General features: G+C 47.4%; 1 protein-coding gene and 1 pseudogene across 1 annotated transcript in view; both read right to left on the minus strand.

The window, feature by feature from the left end:
* CD276 (CD276 molecule) overlaps positions 1-9,428 on the minus strand; it is a 30,286-nt gene extending 20,858 nt beyond the window's left edge. Inside the window, exons 1-2 of the mRNA XM_011375456.2 lie at positions 9,345-9,428; positions 6,705-7,085 (exon numbers count right to left, since the gene is read on the minus strand). Of these exons, the coding sequence (XP_011373758.2) occupies positions 6,705-7,085; positions 9,345-9,428 (465 nt within the window). The remainder of the gene's footprint in view (positions 1-6,704; positions 7,086-9,344) is intronic.
* Positions 9,429-14,222: 4,794 nt separating this feature from the next.
* LOC105303319 lies at positions 14,223-15,516 on the minus strand (annotated as a pseudogene).
* Between the last annotated feature and the right edge of the window lie 1,741 nt (positions 15,517-17,257).

Raw genomic sequence — 17,257 nt, forward strand, 5'->3', positions numbered from 1 at the left:
CTCCCCCAAAACCTGTCCCCCCAACCCCTTCCCAGTTGGTAAAGGCATCACTTCCCTTTCTGCTCAAGCCAGAAACATGAATTTCTTTCACCTCTACAATCCATCACCAAGAACAGCCATTCCTCACTCTAAAATATATCCCAGGAGTCTGCAAACTACAACAGCCTGAGTTCCAGATCCAGCCTACCACCTGTTTTTGTTCAGCTCACCAGTTAAGAAAGGTTTTACATCTTTTTCAATGGTTGGGAAAAATCAGAAGAAGTTTATTTCATGACACAAGGAAATTTTCTGAAATACAAATTTCAGCATCTGTAAATAAAGTTTCATTGGCACACAGCCACGCTTCGTTCATTCATGTGTTGTCTGTTGCTGCTTATGTACTACAATAGCAGGACAAGCAGCTGCAATGGTTGCAAACAAAGCCTTAAATACTGACATTCAGGCCCTTCACAGAGAAGTTTGCTAAACCCTGATATTTATTTACTCTCACTTTCTCTCCATCTCTGCTTCTCTCTTTGATCTGCCAAGTCAGCATCATCTCTTGCTTAGATGACCACAAAAGCCCGTTCGCCAGTCTCCCCGCTTTCTCTCTTGTGACTTTGGCACATAATGGGTGCTCAGTGCATTGTTCAGTGAATGAATAAATGAATGAATAAATGAGTGCATGTGTGTTTAGGTGGACAGAGAGATGGATGGATGGATGTTTGTATATGGGAGAAGAGTCTGGAAGCATGATAGTGAACCCAACCCTGGGGCGTGGGAATGAGAGTACGAGTTTACTTCCTTTTTCTAGCTGATGCACTTCTGTAACTTTGACAATGAGCATGTGATTCTTTTGCAGTTAACAAAAGGAAAAAGAAAAACAGCTACATCAAAAATTCACGTGGATTTTAGACCAGGCTTCGTCACTCACTTGCTAGGTTTTCTTGAGCAAACGCATCCTCTCTCTGGTCTTCATCTCCACAACCCTCAAAGAAAGGTCCTGGCCACCATCCAGTTTGATGACCAAATGCTGGGCTGGTGTAGTCACAAGGGGCTTCAAGGAAGAAGTGAGCCCTTTCAGATGTCTTTGGAGATGGAGAGACAGGTTCAAATCCAGACTGTCACTTCTTAGTCGTGTGACTGGGAAAACATCCTCTTTGAGCTTCTGTTTGTTCTTTTGTAAAATAGGGATTATAAACTCTACTCTCATAGGATGATTATAGGACTCAACTGAGCAAAATTATCTAAACCAACCTATAGGTGTTCTATAAATGAGTGGAGGCCTGGGGCGTGGGGGTGGTCTCCAGAGTTCCCTGGGAACAGCTCCATGTTGACCTTCCCTTTTCCTGGCAATCTGAGTCAATTTAGGCCTTTTGTGTTCAAGGCTGTCCACTGGGCACCGCTCCACAGCCCTGTGATCCCACCCCAGGGAAAAAATCAATTCTTCCTCTCAAAGTGATTTCTGTGTGAGTCAAGACAGCAGTGTGTCATCAGGGCCAGCCCAGCAGAGAGGGGCCAAGGTTTTCTTGGCATCCTCCGCCTGCTTCCCTCATGGCTTTAGGAAGAACAAGGAAGAGAGGAGAACAGGACAGAGAAGAGCCTCTAGCCTTTCTAAGCCTCACCATCTGCACCACAGCACCCTCTCCACAATGAAGTCAGGGCATCAGAATGGGAGATGGCAAGAACAGAGAGAGAATCCAGCCCATCTCTGTGGGTCTGAGAGCATGGGGAGACATCTACTGCAGGAGCTGGTCTGCCTTTCACACCCTCTTCTGGTTAGGGAGCTGCCACAGAATGAGTCTACATCTTCTAGGGCTCAACACCATTTGACAAGGCAGCATGACACCATCTCAGAACTGGGAGTGTGTGCAGAGGCCATACACGCATGGGTGCACAGATATGTGAGCATGTGTGTGTACATGTGCACACACATGTACACATACAATACATCACTGGAGACACAGAACCCTGAAAAAAGTAAAGCTACACTGAACTCAGAAGAGGTCCAGCCAGAAGAAGGGATAGGCCCAAGGGGAGTAAAGAGAGGAAGGGAAGAAATGAGATTTTGTAAGACCAAATCAAAGAGTAGGTCCCTGGCAGGCCTGTGGCACACACATCTGCATTCACTCAACATTTGTGGAGTCCTGCTAGGTGTCCACCTAAATATATTTGGAAATCCCATCCCTTTCAGGAGCCTTTCCAGACTTTACTCAAGGAAGGATGCACTTTCTCTAGATGTGTTCTGTCTAAATGCCTATCTGCCTCCAAATTCTTTAGGTTTCTATCTTAAGAGGCTCATCCTATTGGAATAACTCTGCTGACCCCATCCACCTAAGCACCAGCTCCTCTGGCTCTCCAGGGATTCCCCCTCAGGAGTGTTGCATGACCCCCCACCCTCACCCCAGTCCTCAGAGCTTGAAAGCCTCTTGGAGTTCACCTGATCCAGTGCCCAAGTCCACACCCATTGTACAGATGAGAATCTGAGCCCGGAGAAGGAGGGCAGGCTGCCCAAGGGCCCAGACTCAGTCATCAGTCACCAACAATGGTGACTGAGAGCTCACAAGTGCCCTCCGGCTTCAATTCCTCGCCTATTAAATGGACTCATTTGGCTGCCTTGTTTGCCCCAGGGTACAGCTTTGGTTCAGGAGCAAGCAGGCCTGTGTTAAAATTCTGACTCAGAATTCGAATATGACCAGGTATAAATAACTTAACCTTTTTGAGACTCGATTCCATATCTCTAAAACAGGTTTGCAATCCTTACCCCACAAGGCTGTTTTGAGAATAAAATAAGACAACATACAGAGAAGACAGGAAAGCACCCAGCACTCAACAGTGGTAACAATTATAACTACTATTAATTATCATTGCCATGGGCATGGAGACAAGGCCTCCTGGACCCCTCTACACGGAGCCTCCCCTTTCCCTCCCACTCCACCCTTCTCAGCCAAGACTCCCACTGTCAGGCTATACATCTATGTCCCTGGGCCCATTACTCCTCCTCTGACTCCCTTTCCACCTGGAATCCCACTAGCACCCCAGGTCCAAAGCAGCAAACGCACAATTTGGCTCCATCTCTGTGCCTAGCTCACCCCAAATGGTCCTCTCCCCATTCCTCCTTCTGGAAATCAGGTCACAGCTCCGTATATCGTGGGATCCAGCCCCTACTGCCCCTGCTGCTGCCATGTCCCCCAGTACAGAGCCTCCACCAAGCACACATTCCAGTGTCTCCCTTGAGGAGTCCCAGTTCCTCAGGGCCTATGTTGACTTTAAGGTGACATGGGAATCCTGCATTCCAGAGGTAGTATCTCCCCCTGCACCAAACTCCAAGGCTCCCAATAAAAAATGCTTTCATTCCCCACTCCCAGTACATTTCCCATACTCTTGTGATGCCTTGGGAAGGCCAAATGCCCAAAGGCTTTAAGGGTGTAGAGGAGGAACCCATTCTCTGGACAAGAGGACAGGGAGAATGTGGGTGGCTGGCGGAGCACAGGTCAGAACCAGAAGGCATAGGAGGGGCTCCTAGAGGCATGAGGGTACTGAGAACCAGGTCTCCAGAAGGATAAGGACCTAGCAATGGCCCCTACAAGGCTGCCAGCATGACTAGTCTGGGACATGAAGGTCAAGCCTGCCCTCTCCCTGACTCTCCAAATGAGTCCTCTCTACCTCGCTGTGGGGACCCCTAGCCAGGCTACAGAATGAGTGAAGCATATGCCTGCCTTCCGAGTGGCAGAAAGAGCCAGTTCTGGAGACAGACCACATCACAGCTCTAGCATTTGCCAGCTGTGAGTCTTTGGGCATGTGACTTCCCCTCAGTTCTGAGCCTCAGTTTTCCCATCTATACAAGAGGGCTAATGATACCCTACCTCATAAGACTGCAATGATGATTAAATGAAATGGTATCTTTTGAGCATCCAGCACAGCTCCACTCCAAACCTGAAAACCCAGTGTTCCCGTATGGAACCTCATACTAGAGGGGAGGCAGAACTAAGGGTGCCAAGTGAGGGAGTGTTGCATAATAGTGCATGTGGCCCTCTCACAGATGTTTGATTCATTCCGAGCCAAAGGAAATTTCTGGAGGATCACATGTTCCCAACCACTTCCCTCTCCTCCAGGTCCTGGATATGCCTCCCCTCTTTTGCTGGTGGACCACCCTGTCACTCCGGTCCTGGGGGATGTGGGAAAACAATAGCAATGAGAAGTTGTCATCCAGAGGACAAGCTCATGGGCAGTGACCTCATCCTGCCTGCTCTTCTTCCCCCTCCCGACCCCATGACTCAGGGTCACAGGCTCAGGCCCTATGTGGTCATAATCTCAGAGGCCTCTTGGATCTGGGTCATTTTCTTCACCCAGCCCTAACTCCACATGTCTAACTGAGAAGTAGCCATCAACAGGCCAGATGCCTGTCCTACAACACTTTCGAGGAGTCTCTCTGGGTGCTGTGGAGTCCCAGCTCATGGTTCTATGATCCCACTGCATCTCTGACCCCAAACTATACTGTTCAGGTCAGTGAAACCCAAATTCTCCTTTAGAGAATGAAGATTTATGACTCTAGAGAAGGCTACAGTTTAAGGATGGGGGAATTCCCATAGGAAGACTTAGAAGTTGGCCTCTCCAGAATAAGGACCCAGCCTCCTCAGAAGGGACAACACTTCCCTAACTGTCCTTTCCACAAACATTCAAGCATCCAGATATCAGGTATCTGAGCAACCCAGACTTCCAGCTAACCTACTCCCATCAGGTGCATGGCAGAGCTGAAGAGGACCAGGGACAGGAAGGGAAGCAGTCCTCAAGTCTGGCACTCTTCTCACCTTCAGGCTTACATCTACCTGGGCTGCTCACCTCTAACAAGCTGGATTGTCTGATTTCTTGGAGCATAGGAGTCTGGAGTAAATTGGAAAGCTCACGTTAGCAGTCAGGAGAAACCACTAGTGAGGTCATTGAAGAGAGATGAGAACTCCAGAGATCAGTAATGGGACCAATAAAAGCATCACTAAAGCCACTAAGTGTAAAGCTCACTCTCTTAAGAGTCCCCTTGCCTTACTACCCCTTAGTGCAAAAACTGATGCACACAGTGCCGACCTAAAGTCATGAAGGAAAATGAGTGTCTTGATGTCAGATTGTGCTATATGTAATATGGGGAGAAAGATTTCCATGCTCAACAATTAACAGAAGTGTTACTGCTTAAGCTCAGGAACTTCAGATGTCAGAGAAATGTACTTACCCCAAACAGTTCCACTCCCAAACAAGCTGGAACTACCAGCCCCCACTCACACCCCGCATCCCCACAGCCCTCCACCCCTCCCTGCACTCAGGTCTGACCCATTGAACATGTTTAAACTTCAATTTCAAGTTTATACTTCAATTTCTCTCGGCCTCCAAAAGTGCCCTACCTATGAGCAGGCCCCCAAACTACAAGGAAGGCTGCACAGCATCAGATTTCCTAGGGATTTCTGGGAGGCCAGAGGGAATTAGCCAGGGGACTGAACTAAATAAAGAACTCTTTTTTAAAGACTGACTGGCTTCAATACTTTCTAAAGCAGAAGCTAACTGCTAAAGATGCCTGTAAGAAAGGGACCTGGGGCTTTAACTGAATGATGAAATCAGACTCATTTATAATCATCCACAGCCAATTTGAAAGTAAATAGTCTTTCTTTCTTAAGTCAATCTCCTTTCCCCCAGCCCCCATTCCCCAATCACTTTTGCTTTACTATTTGCTTGACGTTTTCCTCAATGACAGACCTCATATCTGAGTCACTCATCACGCATTTCTCATTAGGGCAGGTTTCCCTTAGAAATAAATCCCTTTTTCTGGCAGTTCGCTGTCTTAGGCCTCCAGAACTACCCATTGCTGGCTAAACAGCAAGTGAGGGCCTTGGGATTCAATCCCCTCCCCTCTCGTGTGCCCCTACCCTGGTCTCTACCTTCCCTCCACCGGTCCCTGTCTCTCTTAACCCTACCACATCCACCATCTCTGAAACTTCGGAAGCCCAAACCGCCCATCCCTGCGCTCTCCCGTTCTTTGGCTTCCTTCTGTCTCCTCCCCTCCCCCAACATCTATTCACCTCTTCACCCAGGCTTGCTGTCCCTACCTGTTCTCAGAATCTGTCCCCCCAATGTCCACTGCTGCCTGTGGCAGTCCCCCCGTCACCTACTCCTTCATCCTTCAAGGCCAAGTGGAGTGGACCCGAACCACTCGCCCTCCGCTCTCGGGCAGCTTCCCCTCCTCAGCACTCGTGGTCACGGTGTTTTCTTCTGCAGGGCGCGGGAGACTGCTTCTCTCCCAGCTCCAGCCAGCGGGTTAAGCTTTCCAGAATCACTAACACAGTGACAGATCTGCCTCCATGCCCCCCTGCACACCCCGGGCCTCTGTAATCACGACCACCCACCCAATCTTCTCCAGCGGCGTCCGGGGTGAGGGCAGGTCGCACACTTCTCCAGCCCCCTGGACCGGAGGAGGAGGGGGAGACCAGGTCGGGGGCGGGGTTGGGTTCCAGCCGCCCCCAGCTGCCTCAGGGCCCGGGAGGCCGGAATGCGGCTCGGGTTCCCGGTGCTCACGGCTCGGAGGCCGGCGCGGGACCCAGGGGTGTTGGTGGAGGGGAGAGAGGGAACGGAGGAGAGCACACCGCAAGGGAGGGGACGCCTCGCTGCCCACTCTAGCGGCCCTGCAGCAAGCAAGGGCTACAGACAAAGGCCGCCCGCGCCCGCGCCACGCAAGCACTCACCGTGCCGCGCCCTCTCCCGGGATCCAAGACTCCTCCGAGCTTCGGAGTCCCTGCCTCCGTTGTTACCGCAGCCGCCGCGAGGCCGGGCCCTAATGGGGGCCGGGGGCGGCCCGGGAGCCCGAGGGGCGGGGCGGGCTGGAGGAAGCCTTGGGCCCGGAAAGGCAGCCGGGTGCGCGCAGAGGCGGGACTGGCCCCGCGGCAGCAGTTTGGGGCCAAGGCCTGAGCCCGCCCGTTGGGCAGAGCACGGGGCCTGGACCCCGCCCCTGACCCCAGTCCAGACCTAGCGGGGAGACCCAGTTCTCCGGGAAGGGAGCGCTGGTCTAATTGCTGCCCCTCCCCCACCCCGTTCCCACATTCCCAGGATCCAAAGTTTATTTTCTGCTAGGGGGACAGGTGACCAGTCACTGATCACACTCTTCGCCCTCACCCTTCAGGCTGCTGATGGCAGAGCCGGAGCTCAGATTCTGCTGTCCGACTCCAGGTCTGCGTTTTCCTTGGGCACTAGGTTGGTACCGGGGCCAGAAAAGGGTTAACTTTACAGAGAGGAATTAAGAGCTGCAGGGAGTATTCTATAAATACAGCGTCGTGGGTGCCTGAGCCAACCACAGAGTAATTTCCACCCAGCTGGTTTTCCTCGTTTCCTTCCACCCACGGCCACCCGGCCAGCCCTGCCCCCAGCCCCACGCCAAGCGCTGGCCAGACTAGGCTCCAACGGGGAAAGGGGAGGGAGAAGCAGTTCTGACTCCCCTCATCCCTGTGGCCTTGGGTTCTGTCCTTGTAAGACCCAGCTCCAGCCTGAAAAGAGACGGGGGCCAGTCTCTGCCGTGGCTCATCTCAGCCCTGCACCTGTTCTGTGACTTGTTCTTTATCAGATACAGAGGGTAACAGCTCCAGTGTGACCAGCTTCTGTGGGCCTGGGTCCTTTCATGCTGGGCCTCTTTCGATCCTCACAACGGCCCTCTGGGTAGATATTATCTCCATTTTACAGAGGAGAAAACTGGGGCTCTAACCTTGTGCTTTCTCCAGGCCCAACAAGTGGTAGAAGTATGAGGGAGGGGTTAGGAACTATACATGAATACATGTGTCTCTGCATGTCATAAGCTCTTTACCATTTTATCTCATTCTGTCTTCACAACTCAGTGAGGTAAATGCTTTTATTATCTTTGTTATTACAAATAAAGAAATTAAAACACAAAGAGATTAAGTAATTTGCTTAAGGATATCCAACTATTACATGGAGGAACCAGAATTTGCCCCTTTGAATTTAGTGCTGAATTCAAACTCTACTGTGTGTGTGTGTGTGTGTGTGTATTTGTGTGTGTGTGTGTGTGTGTGTGTGTGTGAGAGAGAGAGAGAGAGAGAGAGAGAGAGAGAGAGAGAGAGAGATTGATTAGTGGTGCATGGGTATATATATTTGTGAACACATGAGCATCACTGTATTTGAGCCTATGTGTATATGCATTTCTGAATATAAGTTTGTTAGTGGCTGTGTCTGACTACTTCGAGGGATGGGGGCAGAGAGTGGGGAATGAAGGCCAGGACATCTGGTCCAGCGTCTGTGGAGGTCGTCAGCCTCCCCAGCAATTCACACTGTTCATCCTACCCTGTCAGGCCTTGTGCATGAAAACAGCAATATTAGTAGTAATATTGTTTTTGGTTTGGCTTGAGACACTCTGCCAGGTTTCTTCAGGACATCCATAGTCCCAGGCCTAGTATGAACATAGGGAAGTCTTAACTGCCCAACGGTAAGAACAGTTTATTCGGTTCTCCCTAGTGAGGTATTCTTAATCTTCATGACAATGTCTAATTTCTGAGGCAGGACCACTGACTGCCATTCCTAGCCCCCTTTCCCTCCCTGGCTTCTCTCAGCCTCTATTGTGGTGAAATACAATGTGTGATGGAAGTGGCCCTTCTTGGACCATGTCTTGGCTGCTGCTAGGTCTCCACTTGGGTCACTGCTCCTGGGGAAAAGCCCCATCCAAGATCAGCAGGCTGTGTAAACTGCAGCATTCCCCGTCAGCAACCAAGTCTCAGTCTTCTTGCCGTGTCCCTCTATCCTGCTTCTGCCACCAGAAGTGAGGCGCTCTTCCTACTGGCCTACTTCACCCAAGGTTACTACCTCACATGTGGGTATTATTTCTTATTGGCTTAACTGCTTTTTCCACTTTTGTGGCTAGCAGTTGCTAATGAATACAATCTGGTGTTTGTTTTCTTAAAACAGGACCTTCGGCACAATAACATATTTGGCACCTCTTCTTCTTTCCTTATTTCCCATGATGAGATCATCACGAACATAACTTCTAAAGAAACCTCTACAACCAGACTGTCCAAGGAAACCTGACACCTTCACAGACAAATGGTGATGGGCCTTGGGTTTCCAAATAGGACTTTAGCTGCAGTGATGACTTTATCCATTCACAGAGATGTGTGACCACCTCTGAGGAATGACCCCAGGCACCAAGTTTCTTCCTTCACCTTAGAAATTCCCCAATCAACCCTTTGGCAGCATTGCTGTCAAAACATGGTCCCTCTCCATCGCCCTCCACCCCTCTGTAAATGTTCATACAGTCTAGTTCCTTTCACTTCAAGGAAAGGGAGTCTATCAGAGGTGGTCCTCTCAAACTACACAAGTCCATTTACTTCCCTAAGTCTCCTGGTACAGGAGCCAGCTTCAACTCTGGTCTGTTCTAACATGCACTGTCCAGTGTTCTCTTCTTGTCCCATGTCGTATCTCCTTAGGCATTTTGATAGATCCCTCAGAGCTGAAACCCCAGCTCATTCTCCTCCAGATTTCCCACTAGTACTCCCCTGCCCACCCCTACCTCCTACCCCATCTCCCATGTTAAGAAAATTTGAACTTGAAAATTTAAACTCTGGAGTGAATGCCTTAACCCTGGCTGGCAGGAGTGGAATGCAGACAAGAGAGTAGAGAGTAGGCTAGAAACCAGGACCTCCCAGCCTGCCAAGTAATGGCCATGTGGCCGGAGGAAGTGGGTCGGCTGTTCCGGGCCTCTGCCTCCTCTTCTTCCAAAAGAGTTCTCTCTGGTCTCCTGTGTAGCCTGCTGAGCTACTGGCTTTCTCATTGAGAGCACCAGAAGATCTACCGCTCCGCCCTATAGCAAGCAGGACTAATGAAGCAGGCCTGTAAAGCCAGAGAGGGACTAACAGTTGGCTTGCAAATTCCCTGCTCTTTCTGTTTAATTTAAAATTTTTTTCAATTATAGCTGATATACAATGTTACATTAGTTTTTGGTGTGCAATGTAGTGATTAGACATTTATATAACTTAAAAAATGACCACTCGGATAAGTCTACTACCCATCTGACAGCATACATAATTATTATATTATTATTGACTATATTTCCTATCCTGTGCTTTACATCCCCATGACTATTTTTATTACTGGCTATTAATCCCTTCACTTTTTTCACCCATCCCCCAAACCCCTCCCATCTGGCAACCATCAATTTGTTCTCTGTATCTATGAGTCTGTTTCTGTTTTGTTTGTTCATTTATTTAGTTTTTTAGATTCCACATATAAGTGAAATCATAAGCTATATGTCTTCCTCTGTCTGAGTTATTTCACTTAGCATAATACCCTCTAGGTCCATCCATGTTGTCACAAATTCCAAGATTTCATTCTTTTTTATGGCTGAGTAAGAATGGTCATCAATTAATCTACGATAAAGGAGGCAAGAATATATAAAGGGGTAAAAACAGTCTTTTTAATAAGTATTGTCGAGAAAACTTGACAGATACATGCAAAAAGATGAAACTGGATGACCTTCTTATACCATAAACATGATTAAAATCGATTAAAAATTTAGATGTAAGCCCAAAACCGTAAAACTCCTAGAAGAAAACATAGGCAGTAAACTCTGTGACATTGCTCTTAGCAATATCTTTTTGGATATGACTCCTTAGATAAGGGAAACAAAAGAAAAAATAAACAAATGGATTATATCAAAGTAAAAAGGAAACCAGCTACAAAACTTAAAGACAACTTACTGAATTGGAGAAGATATTCACCAATAATACATCTGATAAGGGTTTACTATGTAAAGAACTCATACAACTTAACACCAAAAAAAAAAAAACCAAAACAATCTGATTTTAAAAATGGGTAGAGGACCTGAATAGACGCTTCTCTCAGCTCTTTTTCAAGCTCTCCCTAGCATGGCTGACACAAGCACTTGCTATCCTTCGCCCCCTCATGGTGAAAAGTGGAAATGCAGCTGAAGAGGCATCCCATCTTCTCCATCCTAGGTCTCAAGGATGCTCCTCAATGCCAGTCTTGGAGTTGGAGGTAGTAGGGGAAGAGGATGCAGTGTGGGCTGGGATGTGGAGGTCAGGGAAGTGTTCCAGAAGGATGTGGGCTTATAGCTGTACTTGAAAGATAGGAAGAATTTGACAAGTGAACGGCATCATAGTTCTGCCCAGGTCAGGTGCTTCTCTAAGATAAGGCACAGTTGAGAAGACCTTGATCTGATTACCTTGGTGGTGCACTTAATGCGTCTGAGACCAGGAAAGGAGTCAGGTGATGGAAGCATAAGGAGAAAGCCACACTTGAGAAGATCAGAGCTAAAAGGGGTGATAAAGCATCTGTGCCCACATATTCTGCCTGCCGCCCTGGTATTGTGGGTGAAGGGTAGGTGCTCCTGTTGAGACCAGCCTTCCTCTTGTGCACTCCAAGCTACTCAAGGGTATCACTCCAGCCATTATCTCTCTCTCCTGCATCATCAACCATTTCACTCTCTCCCCTGATTCATTCAATCTCTTTCTTGAAATACTTTGTGTTTCTAGAACTCCCCTCTCTTGCTTTCCTTCTCATCTCACTGGTTGCTCCTTCTAGTCTCCCCAACCCCTTCATATTGGGGAAGCCCAGGACTTAGTACTCTAAGGTCTTTTCTTCTGGGTCTACATCCACTCCCTTGGTTATCTCATCCCTTTAAACACCATGTGCCAACAACTTTCCAATTCAAATCTCCAACTTAGACTGTCATTAAATTCTATACATCCAACTGCCTACTGGACATCTCCATTTGTCTCTAATCCACCCCATAATTTCCATTTCATCCTCCACCACCAAAGAAACAAAACAACACAAAACCCAAACAAACCATTTCTCTTACAGCCTTTTCTATCTCAGGTGATGGTAACTCCATTCTTCCAGTAGCTCAGGCCAAAAGTCTTGTAGTTGTCCTTGATATTTATTTCTTGCAAACCCTACATCACCAATCCTATTGGATTAACCTTCAAAATATGTTCAGAACCAGATGACCTCTCTCCGTCTCCACTGCTACCACCTTGTTGCAAGCCATTCCCATCACTTGCCCGTATTGGGATAGCCTCCTAACCGGTCTCTTTGCTTCCATCTTTTCTCTCTATAGTTTACTCTCTACACAGCAGCTACAATTATCCTTTAAAACACGGTCAAATTATCATTCCTCCCCTCAGATTTCTCCAGGATAAAAGGTGAGTCTTTAAAATGGCCTATACAGCCCTATATGACCTGGTCCCCTGCTGTCCTTCTGATCTAATCGCCTGCCACAGTCCTTCTTTCTTCCTTTACTCCATGCTTCCTTCCTGGCTGTTCCTTGAATACACCAAGCTCATTTGCCTCAGGACCTTTGCATTTGCTATTCCCCCTGATTAGGGCACTCCTTCTTCAGATGTCTATTTGGCTCATACCCTAACTTTCTCCAAGTCTCTGTTTAAATATTATCTTACCAGGGAGGCCTTCTCTGACCACCCATATAAAGTGATACCCACCTACCCCCCAATCCCCAGCCATCCCCCAACTCCTTTACTCTGATTTTTTCCACTTAGCACTTATTCTGTTAATATCATATATTAGTTGTTCATGCATTTATTTTCTATCTCCTTCCATATCAGTTCCATGAGAATCAGGACTTTCTTTTGTTCACTGCTGTACTCCTGTACTTAGAATAGTGCCTGGCACATGGTAGGTATTCAATTAGCGTTTGTTGAGTGGATGGATGGGTGAATAGAAGGACTAGTAGTTGAAGAGCACATGGATGAGAAAAGATTGCAGTGCTTTTTTCAAGATCTGAGAGTCCTGAGCACGTTCATGTTCCCATGGGAAGGTAGAAAGACAAAGGAAGAAGATAAGTGCCCTGAAGGAGAAGGGATATGATACTTGGCACAGAAAGATCACTGAAAAGGCAGAAAGGGACAGGATTCAGAGCTTGGAGAGAGCCACTCCTTCCTTGGACTGGAAAGAAGGAGGTAATACGGATGAGCGATGAAAAATCAATGGAGGCCCCACTGAAGGCTTCATTTTTTTTCCTGTAAAGTATAAGGCAAGATCATTTCCTGAGAGCAAGGGAAGTGAGAGTGGAAGGAGTCTAAGAAAAAGGATGAAGATTTTGGATAGTGGCTATGAAGAATGGGAGAGATTGATCCTCCAGGACACATTGTGTGGTATTTTTCCCCCCAATTCTCATTTATTTTTGGCTTTTGAGGCAACGTCATTTTTTCAGTATTAAAAAAAAAAGCAAGTTCAACACAAAATATAAATTTGAACTGTTAGATAGGACAAAACCAAGGGTAAGAGAAGAAAGGCAGTAAGAAAAGAAGAAATAAGATGGTGTCCTGTCCCCTCTCCTCTTGGAAATAACTCAAACATTTAGGTGGCAGTACATACTTTTCCATACACATACAGCAAGACTTTCTTGGGTAAAATTCCTTTCTTGGGTTAAAAAAAAAAAAAAAAAGGTGGAGATGGGAAAAAAAAAAAAAGAATTGCAAAGAAATATTCAAGCCTGGTCTTTTTTTTTTCCTTAACCCCCTTTTCTAACCAGAAAAAAAGAAGGGATTCGATGTGAGAGGGAGGTAAAGTGGAAGAGGGAAGGATCCTACCTGACCCCTGCAAAGGAAACAGAGTCCAGGACAAAGCTTGGAGGGAGAGTGAAAATGGAGGTAATACTGTTAACACCTCCCCCAAAACTGAAAGAGGAGCAGAGAAATACCTGGAAACTAGGACTTTAACCTGAAAACCAAGGATAAAAGGAAAACTTAATTTGCTCTAGGATGGCAAATCCCATCTCTTCCTTATAAGGACCTCTACCATCTACAGTTAGCATGGTTTCCTTTCCCCTTGGCTACTACATGGGCTTAGGATGGTGGCCATCCATCTGGGTTTTCAGCACACGGTTCTAAATGGGATTAGGATGAGACTCAGCTTCTTGGAAAATTATCTTGAAAATAGAGAGGGAAATATTAACTGGACAGATGGGAGGAATGGGCATCAGAAGGAAATATAAGTTTATACAGAATGGGAGAAATCTAGGTTTCCGAGAGTGGAAAGAGAGAGGAGACATTCAACAAACAATGAATATTAATTGAGGGCCTATTATGTTTCGGGCACTGTTCTAGAACCCCTCCCTAAAAGTAAAAAAAGATAGGGGCAGAAAATGCAAATTATGAGGGAGAGGAAAGGGGCAGTTGAAGAAGAAGGCTGAGGGAACTGAGAAACCTGAGTGATGAGGCTGGACCTTAGATCGCCTCATTGGCCTCCTCACCGAAATCTTCCTCTCTTGTGATGGCATCCTGGTACTGCTAGTACTCGGAATGAAGTTGTTCAATGTTGCTCTCGGCCTTGGTGAACTCCATCTGGTCCATGCCCTCGCCTGTGTACCAGTGGAGGAAGGCCTTCCAGTGAAACATGCTAGTGAACTGCTCTGAGATGCACTTGAACAGCTCCTGGATGGCCTACTGTTACAGATGAAGATGAGTGACATCTTCAGGTCATGGGGTGGGATGTTGCAGATAGCCATCTTGATGTTGTTGGGAATCCGTTTCACAAAGCAGCTGCTATTCTTATCTTCTACATTGAGCATCTGCTCATCTGTCTCCTTCATGGACATCTGTCCACTGAAGACAGCAACCACGTGGGGGCACTGACCATGACTGGGGTCACAGGCAGCCATCATGTTCTTGGCATCGAATACCTGGTGGATGAATTTGGGCACAGTGAGGGCCTGATACCGTTGGCTTCCACAACTGGCATGAAGCCAGGCATGAAGAAGTGGAGGCATGGGAAGACCACCATGTTGACTGCCAACTTGCAGAGGTCAGCATTGAGCTGACCAGACAAGTGGAGGCAGGTGGTGACACCGCTTATGGTGGCTGAGATGAGGTGGTTCAGGTCCCCATAGGTTTCTGCAGTCAGCTTGAGGGTACAGAAGTTGACGCAAAGGGCCTTGTTATCAATGCAGTAGGTCTCATCAGTATTCTCTACCAACTGAAGGACAGAGAGGGTGGTGCTGTAGGGCTCAAACACAGTGAGGGCACCACACTGAAGGTGTTCATGATATGTTCAGGATACTCTTCACAGATCTTATGATGAGCAAGATGCCCATTCCTGCCCAGTGAATGGGTCAGCTGGAAGCTCTGCAGGCAGTCACAGCTCTCAGCCTCCTTTCGCAAATATGTCCAGGATTGAATCAACCAGCTGGTACTCTCTGTATAGTGGCCCTTGGCCCACTTGCTGCCTGCCCCAGACTGACCAAAAACAAAGTTGTCTGGTCCGACATTCTAGCCAAAAAGACCGGAGCAAATAGAGTCTGTGGTCCTGGGTTCTAGATCCACCAAAATAGCACAAGGAACATATTTTCCACCTGTGTCTTCATTGTAGTACAAGGAGATGTGATCCAGCTGCAGGTCACTTTCCCTGTGGTAGGTGACAGTTGGGTGGATGCTATCCATGTTCATTATCGATCACCTTCCCGAACTTGGCACCCATATGGTTGCCATACTGGCCAGCTTGGATGTGCACAATTTCCCTCATGGTTCAAATTAATTTTTTTGCTCACCTCAAGGTATGTACAGGGCAAGAAAATATGTAATTTTATTTTTCTCTGCTGCTGGTAACGGGCTGGAAGACGGGATGTACCCTGGGGGCTGGAGCAATAAGGGTTGAATGCTGTGTCACGAAGGTTCTGAGTAGCATGGTTTTTGAGTAGTGATGAAAGATCACAGTTTGGAACAGCAGTAATCACATACCCTCTCCCTCTTCTGCTTTGGGGTTGCAGGCAAGATCACAGTAGGACAGAGAGCTGCTATGGGGAGGCAGGAATCTCGGCCTCCAGATCTAGAGTCTATGCCCTACCTCATGACCCATCTCTCTTCAGCTGCTCTCCCACCATGACTGAAACCACCTGACCCCAGCTCCTTCCCAAGGTCTGGCTTCCTCATGAGTTTAATTCAACCCAAGTGTGGCAGGATGAGTTCTTGGGAAGCAACTGAAATGGAGATTAATGTGCAGGAAGTTTATTAGGGATGCTGTTAGGCTCAATGCCAGGAGAAGAAAAGGGGAGGAAACAGGACTGGGCACAGGGAGATGATGGGGCACAATACAATCTCAACAAAGGATCTGGCCAATGCCCTGGAACACTCTGAAGCTAGGATGACCTCTTTAGAATCGTCTTGTGTTAGGGCCAGGGTTCCTTTTATACCCAAGCACTGATCATTGGATATGAATCTCCTGGGGAGGGAGAATGACATTATTCAGGTTACTTTCTTTAGCAGAGGCAATCCCCAAAGAAGATTTACAGCTGAGAGATGTCTTCCTGCAGTACACCTAGCAGCTGGTGTAGTAAGCCCTTCAGTCATAAAGGGGATCCCGGCAGCACACTGCAGCATCCACCATAGTAATACATCTTTAGTTAGTCCTTACTCCATGCCCAGCCAAGGATCTCCCTCAAACTCAATGTGGGGCTTAAAATCTTCTGGAACTTACCTGAGGCACCTGGGTACAGGTATCGGACTCCTACATAGGAGTAAGAGGCCTTGAATTCTAATCCTAGGTCAGTGATTGGCTCACTATGTGACAACAGGCAAGTCTCTGGCTTCTCTCAGCCTCAGTTTCTCCATCCGTATATGAGGATTGAGTTGAGGTCCTTGCCAAATAGGCCATGCTTTATGATGCCTAAAATCATGGATGGCAAGGAGTGAGGCCTGCCTGTGCTTCATTCTTGGACCCCAAAGTCCCCACTCACCACCCTACCCCTCTCATTTCTAGTGCTGTTAGGCTCAGGTCTTTATGACCAGGGGTCACAGGCTGAATAATCAAATAGAAGTCCAAGAATAGATTTAGGAGAGAATGAGGGTCCGGTGTACCTTTCAACTCCCCAATCCCTCTCAGAATGGATTTTAGCTCTTCCCAGAATCATTATGGCTTCTGCCCCTACAATGAAACATCACTAAATATTTGATGAGCAAGATTCTTAGAGGTCACTCAGTTTATCACTCTTCTGGCATCACAGGCCACACAGAGACACCCCTATCTCTTAGAGAATTATAATTTCACATTAGTCATTAGCAGCTTCTAGAAGCTTCAGGGCCTTTGAAAGACCAGAGAGCAAGATCAAAGTAATTTTTAAGTCATCTTTTGCTTTGGGAATAACAAGAAATCCTTAAATTATCCCCCACTCCACTTCTCCACCCCCTGCCACCAGGTTTACATTTCTCGGGGTAGGCCTGTGTTCACCTAGCTTAGCTATTCATTATGGTAATTGTTTTTGTGGATG

The sequence above is a fragment of the Pteropus vampyrus genome, unplaced genomic scaffold, assembly GCF_000151845.1.
Source record: "Pteropus vampyrus isolate Shadow unplaced genomic scaffold, Pvam_2.0 Scaffold10, whole genome shotgun sequence".
Classification (NCBI taxonomy): Eukaryota; Metazoa; Chordata; class Mammalia; order Chiroptera; family Pteropodidae; genus Pteropus; species Pteropus vampyrus.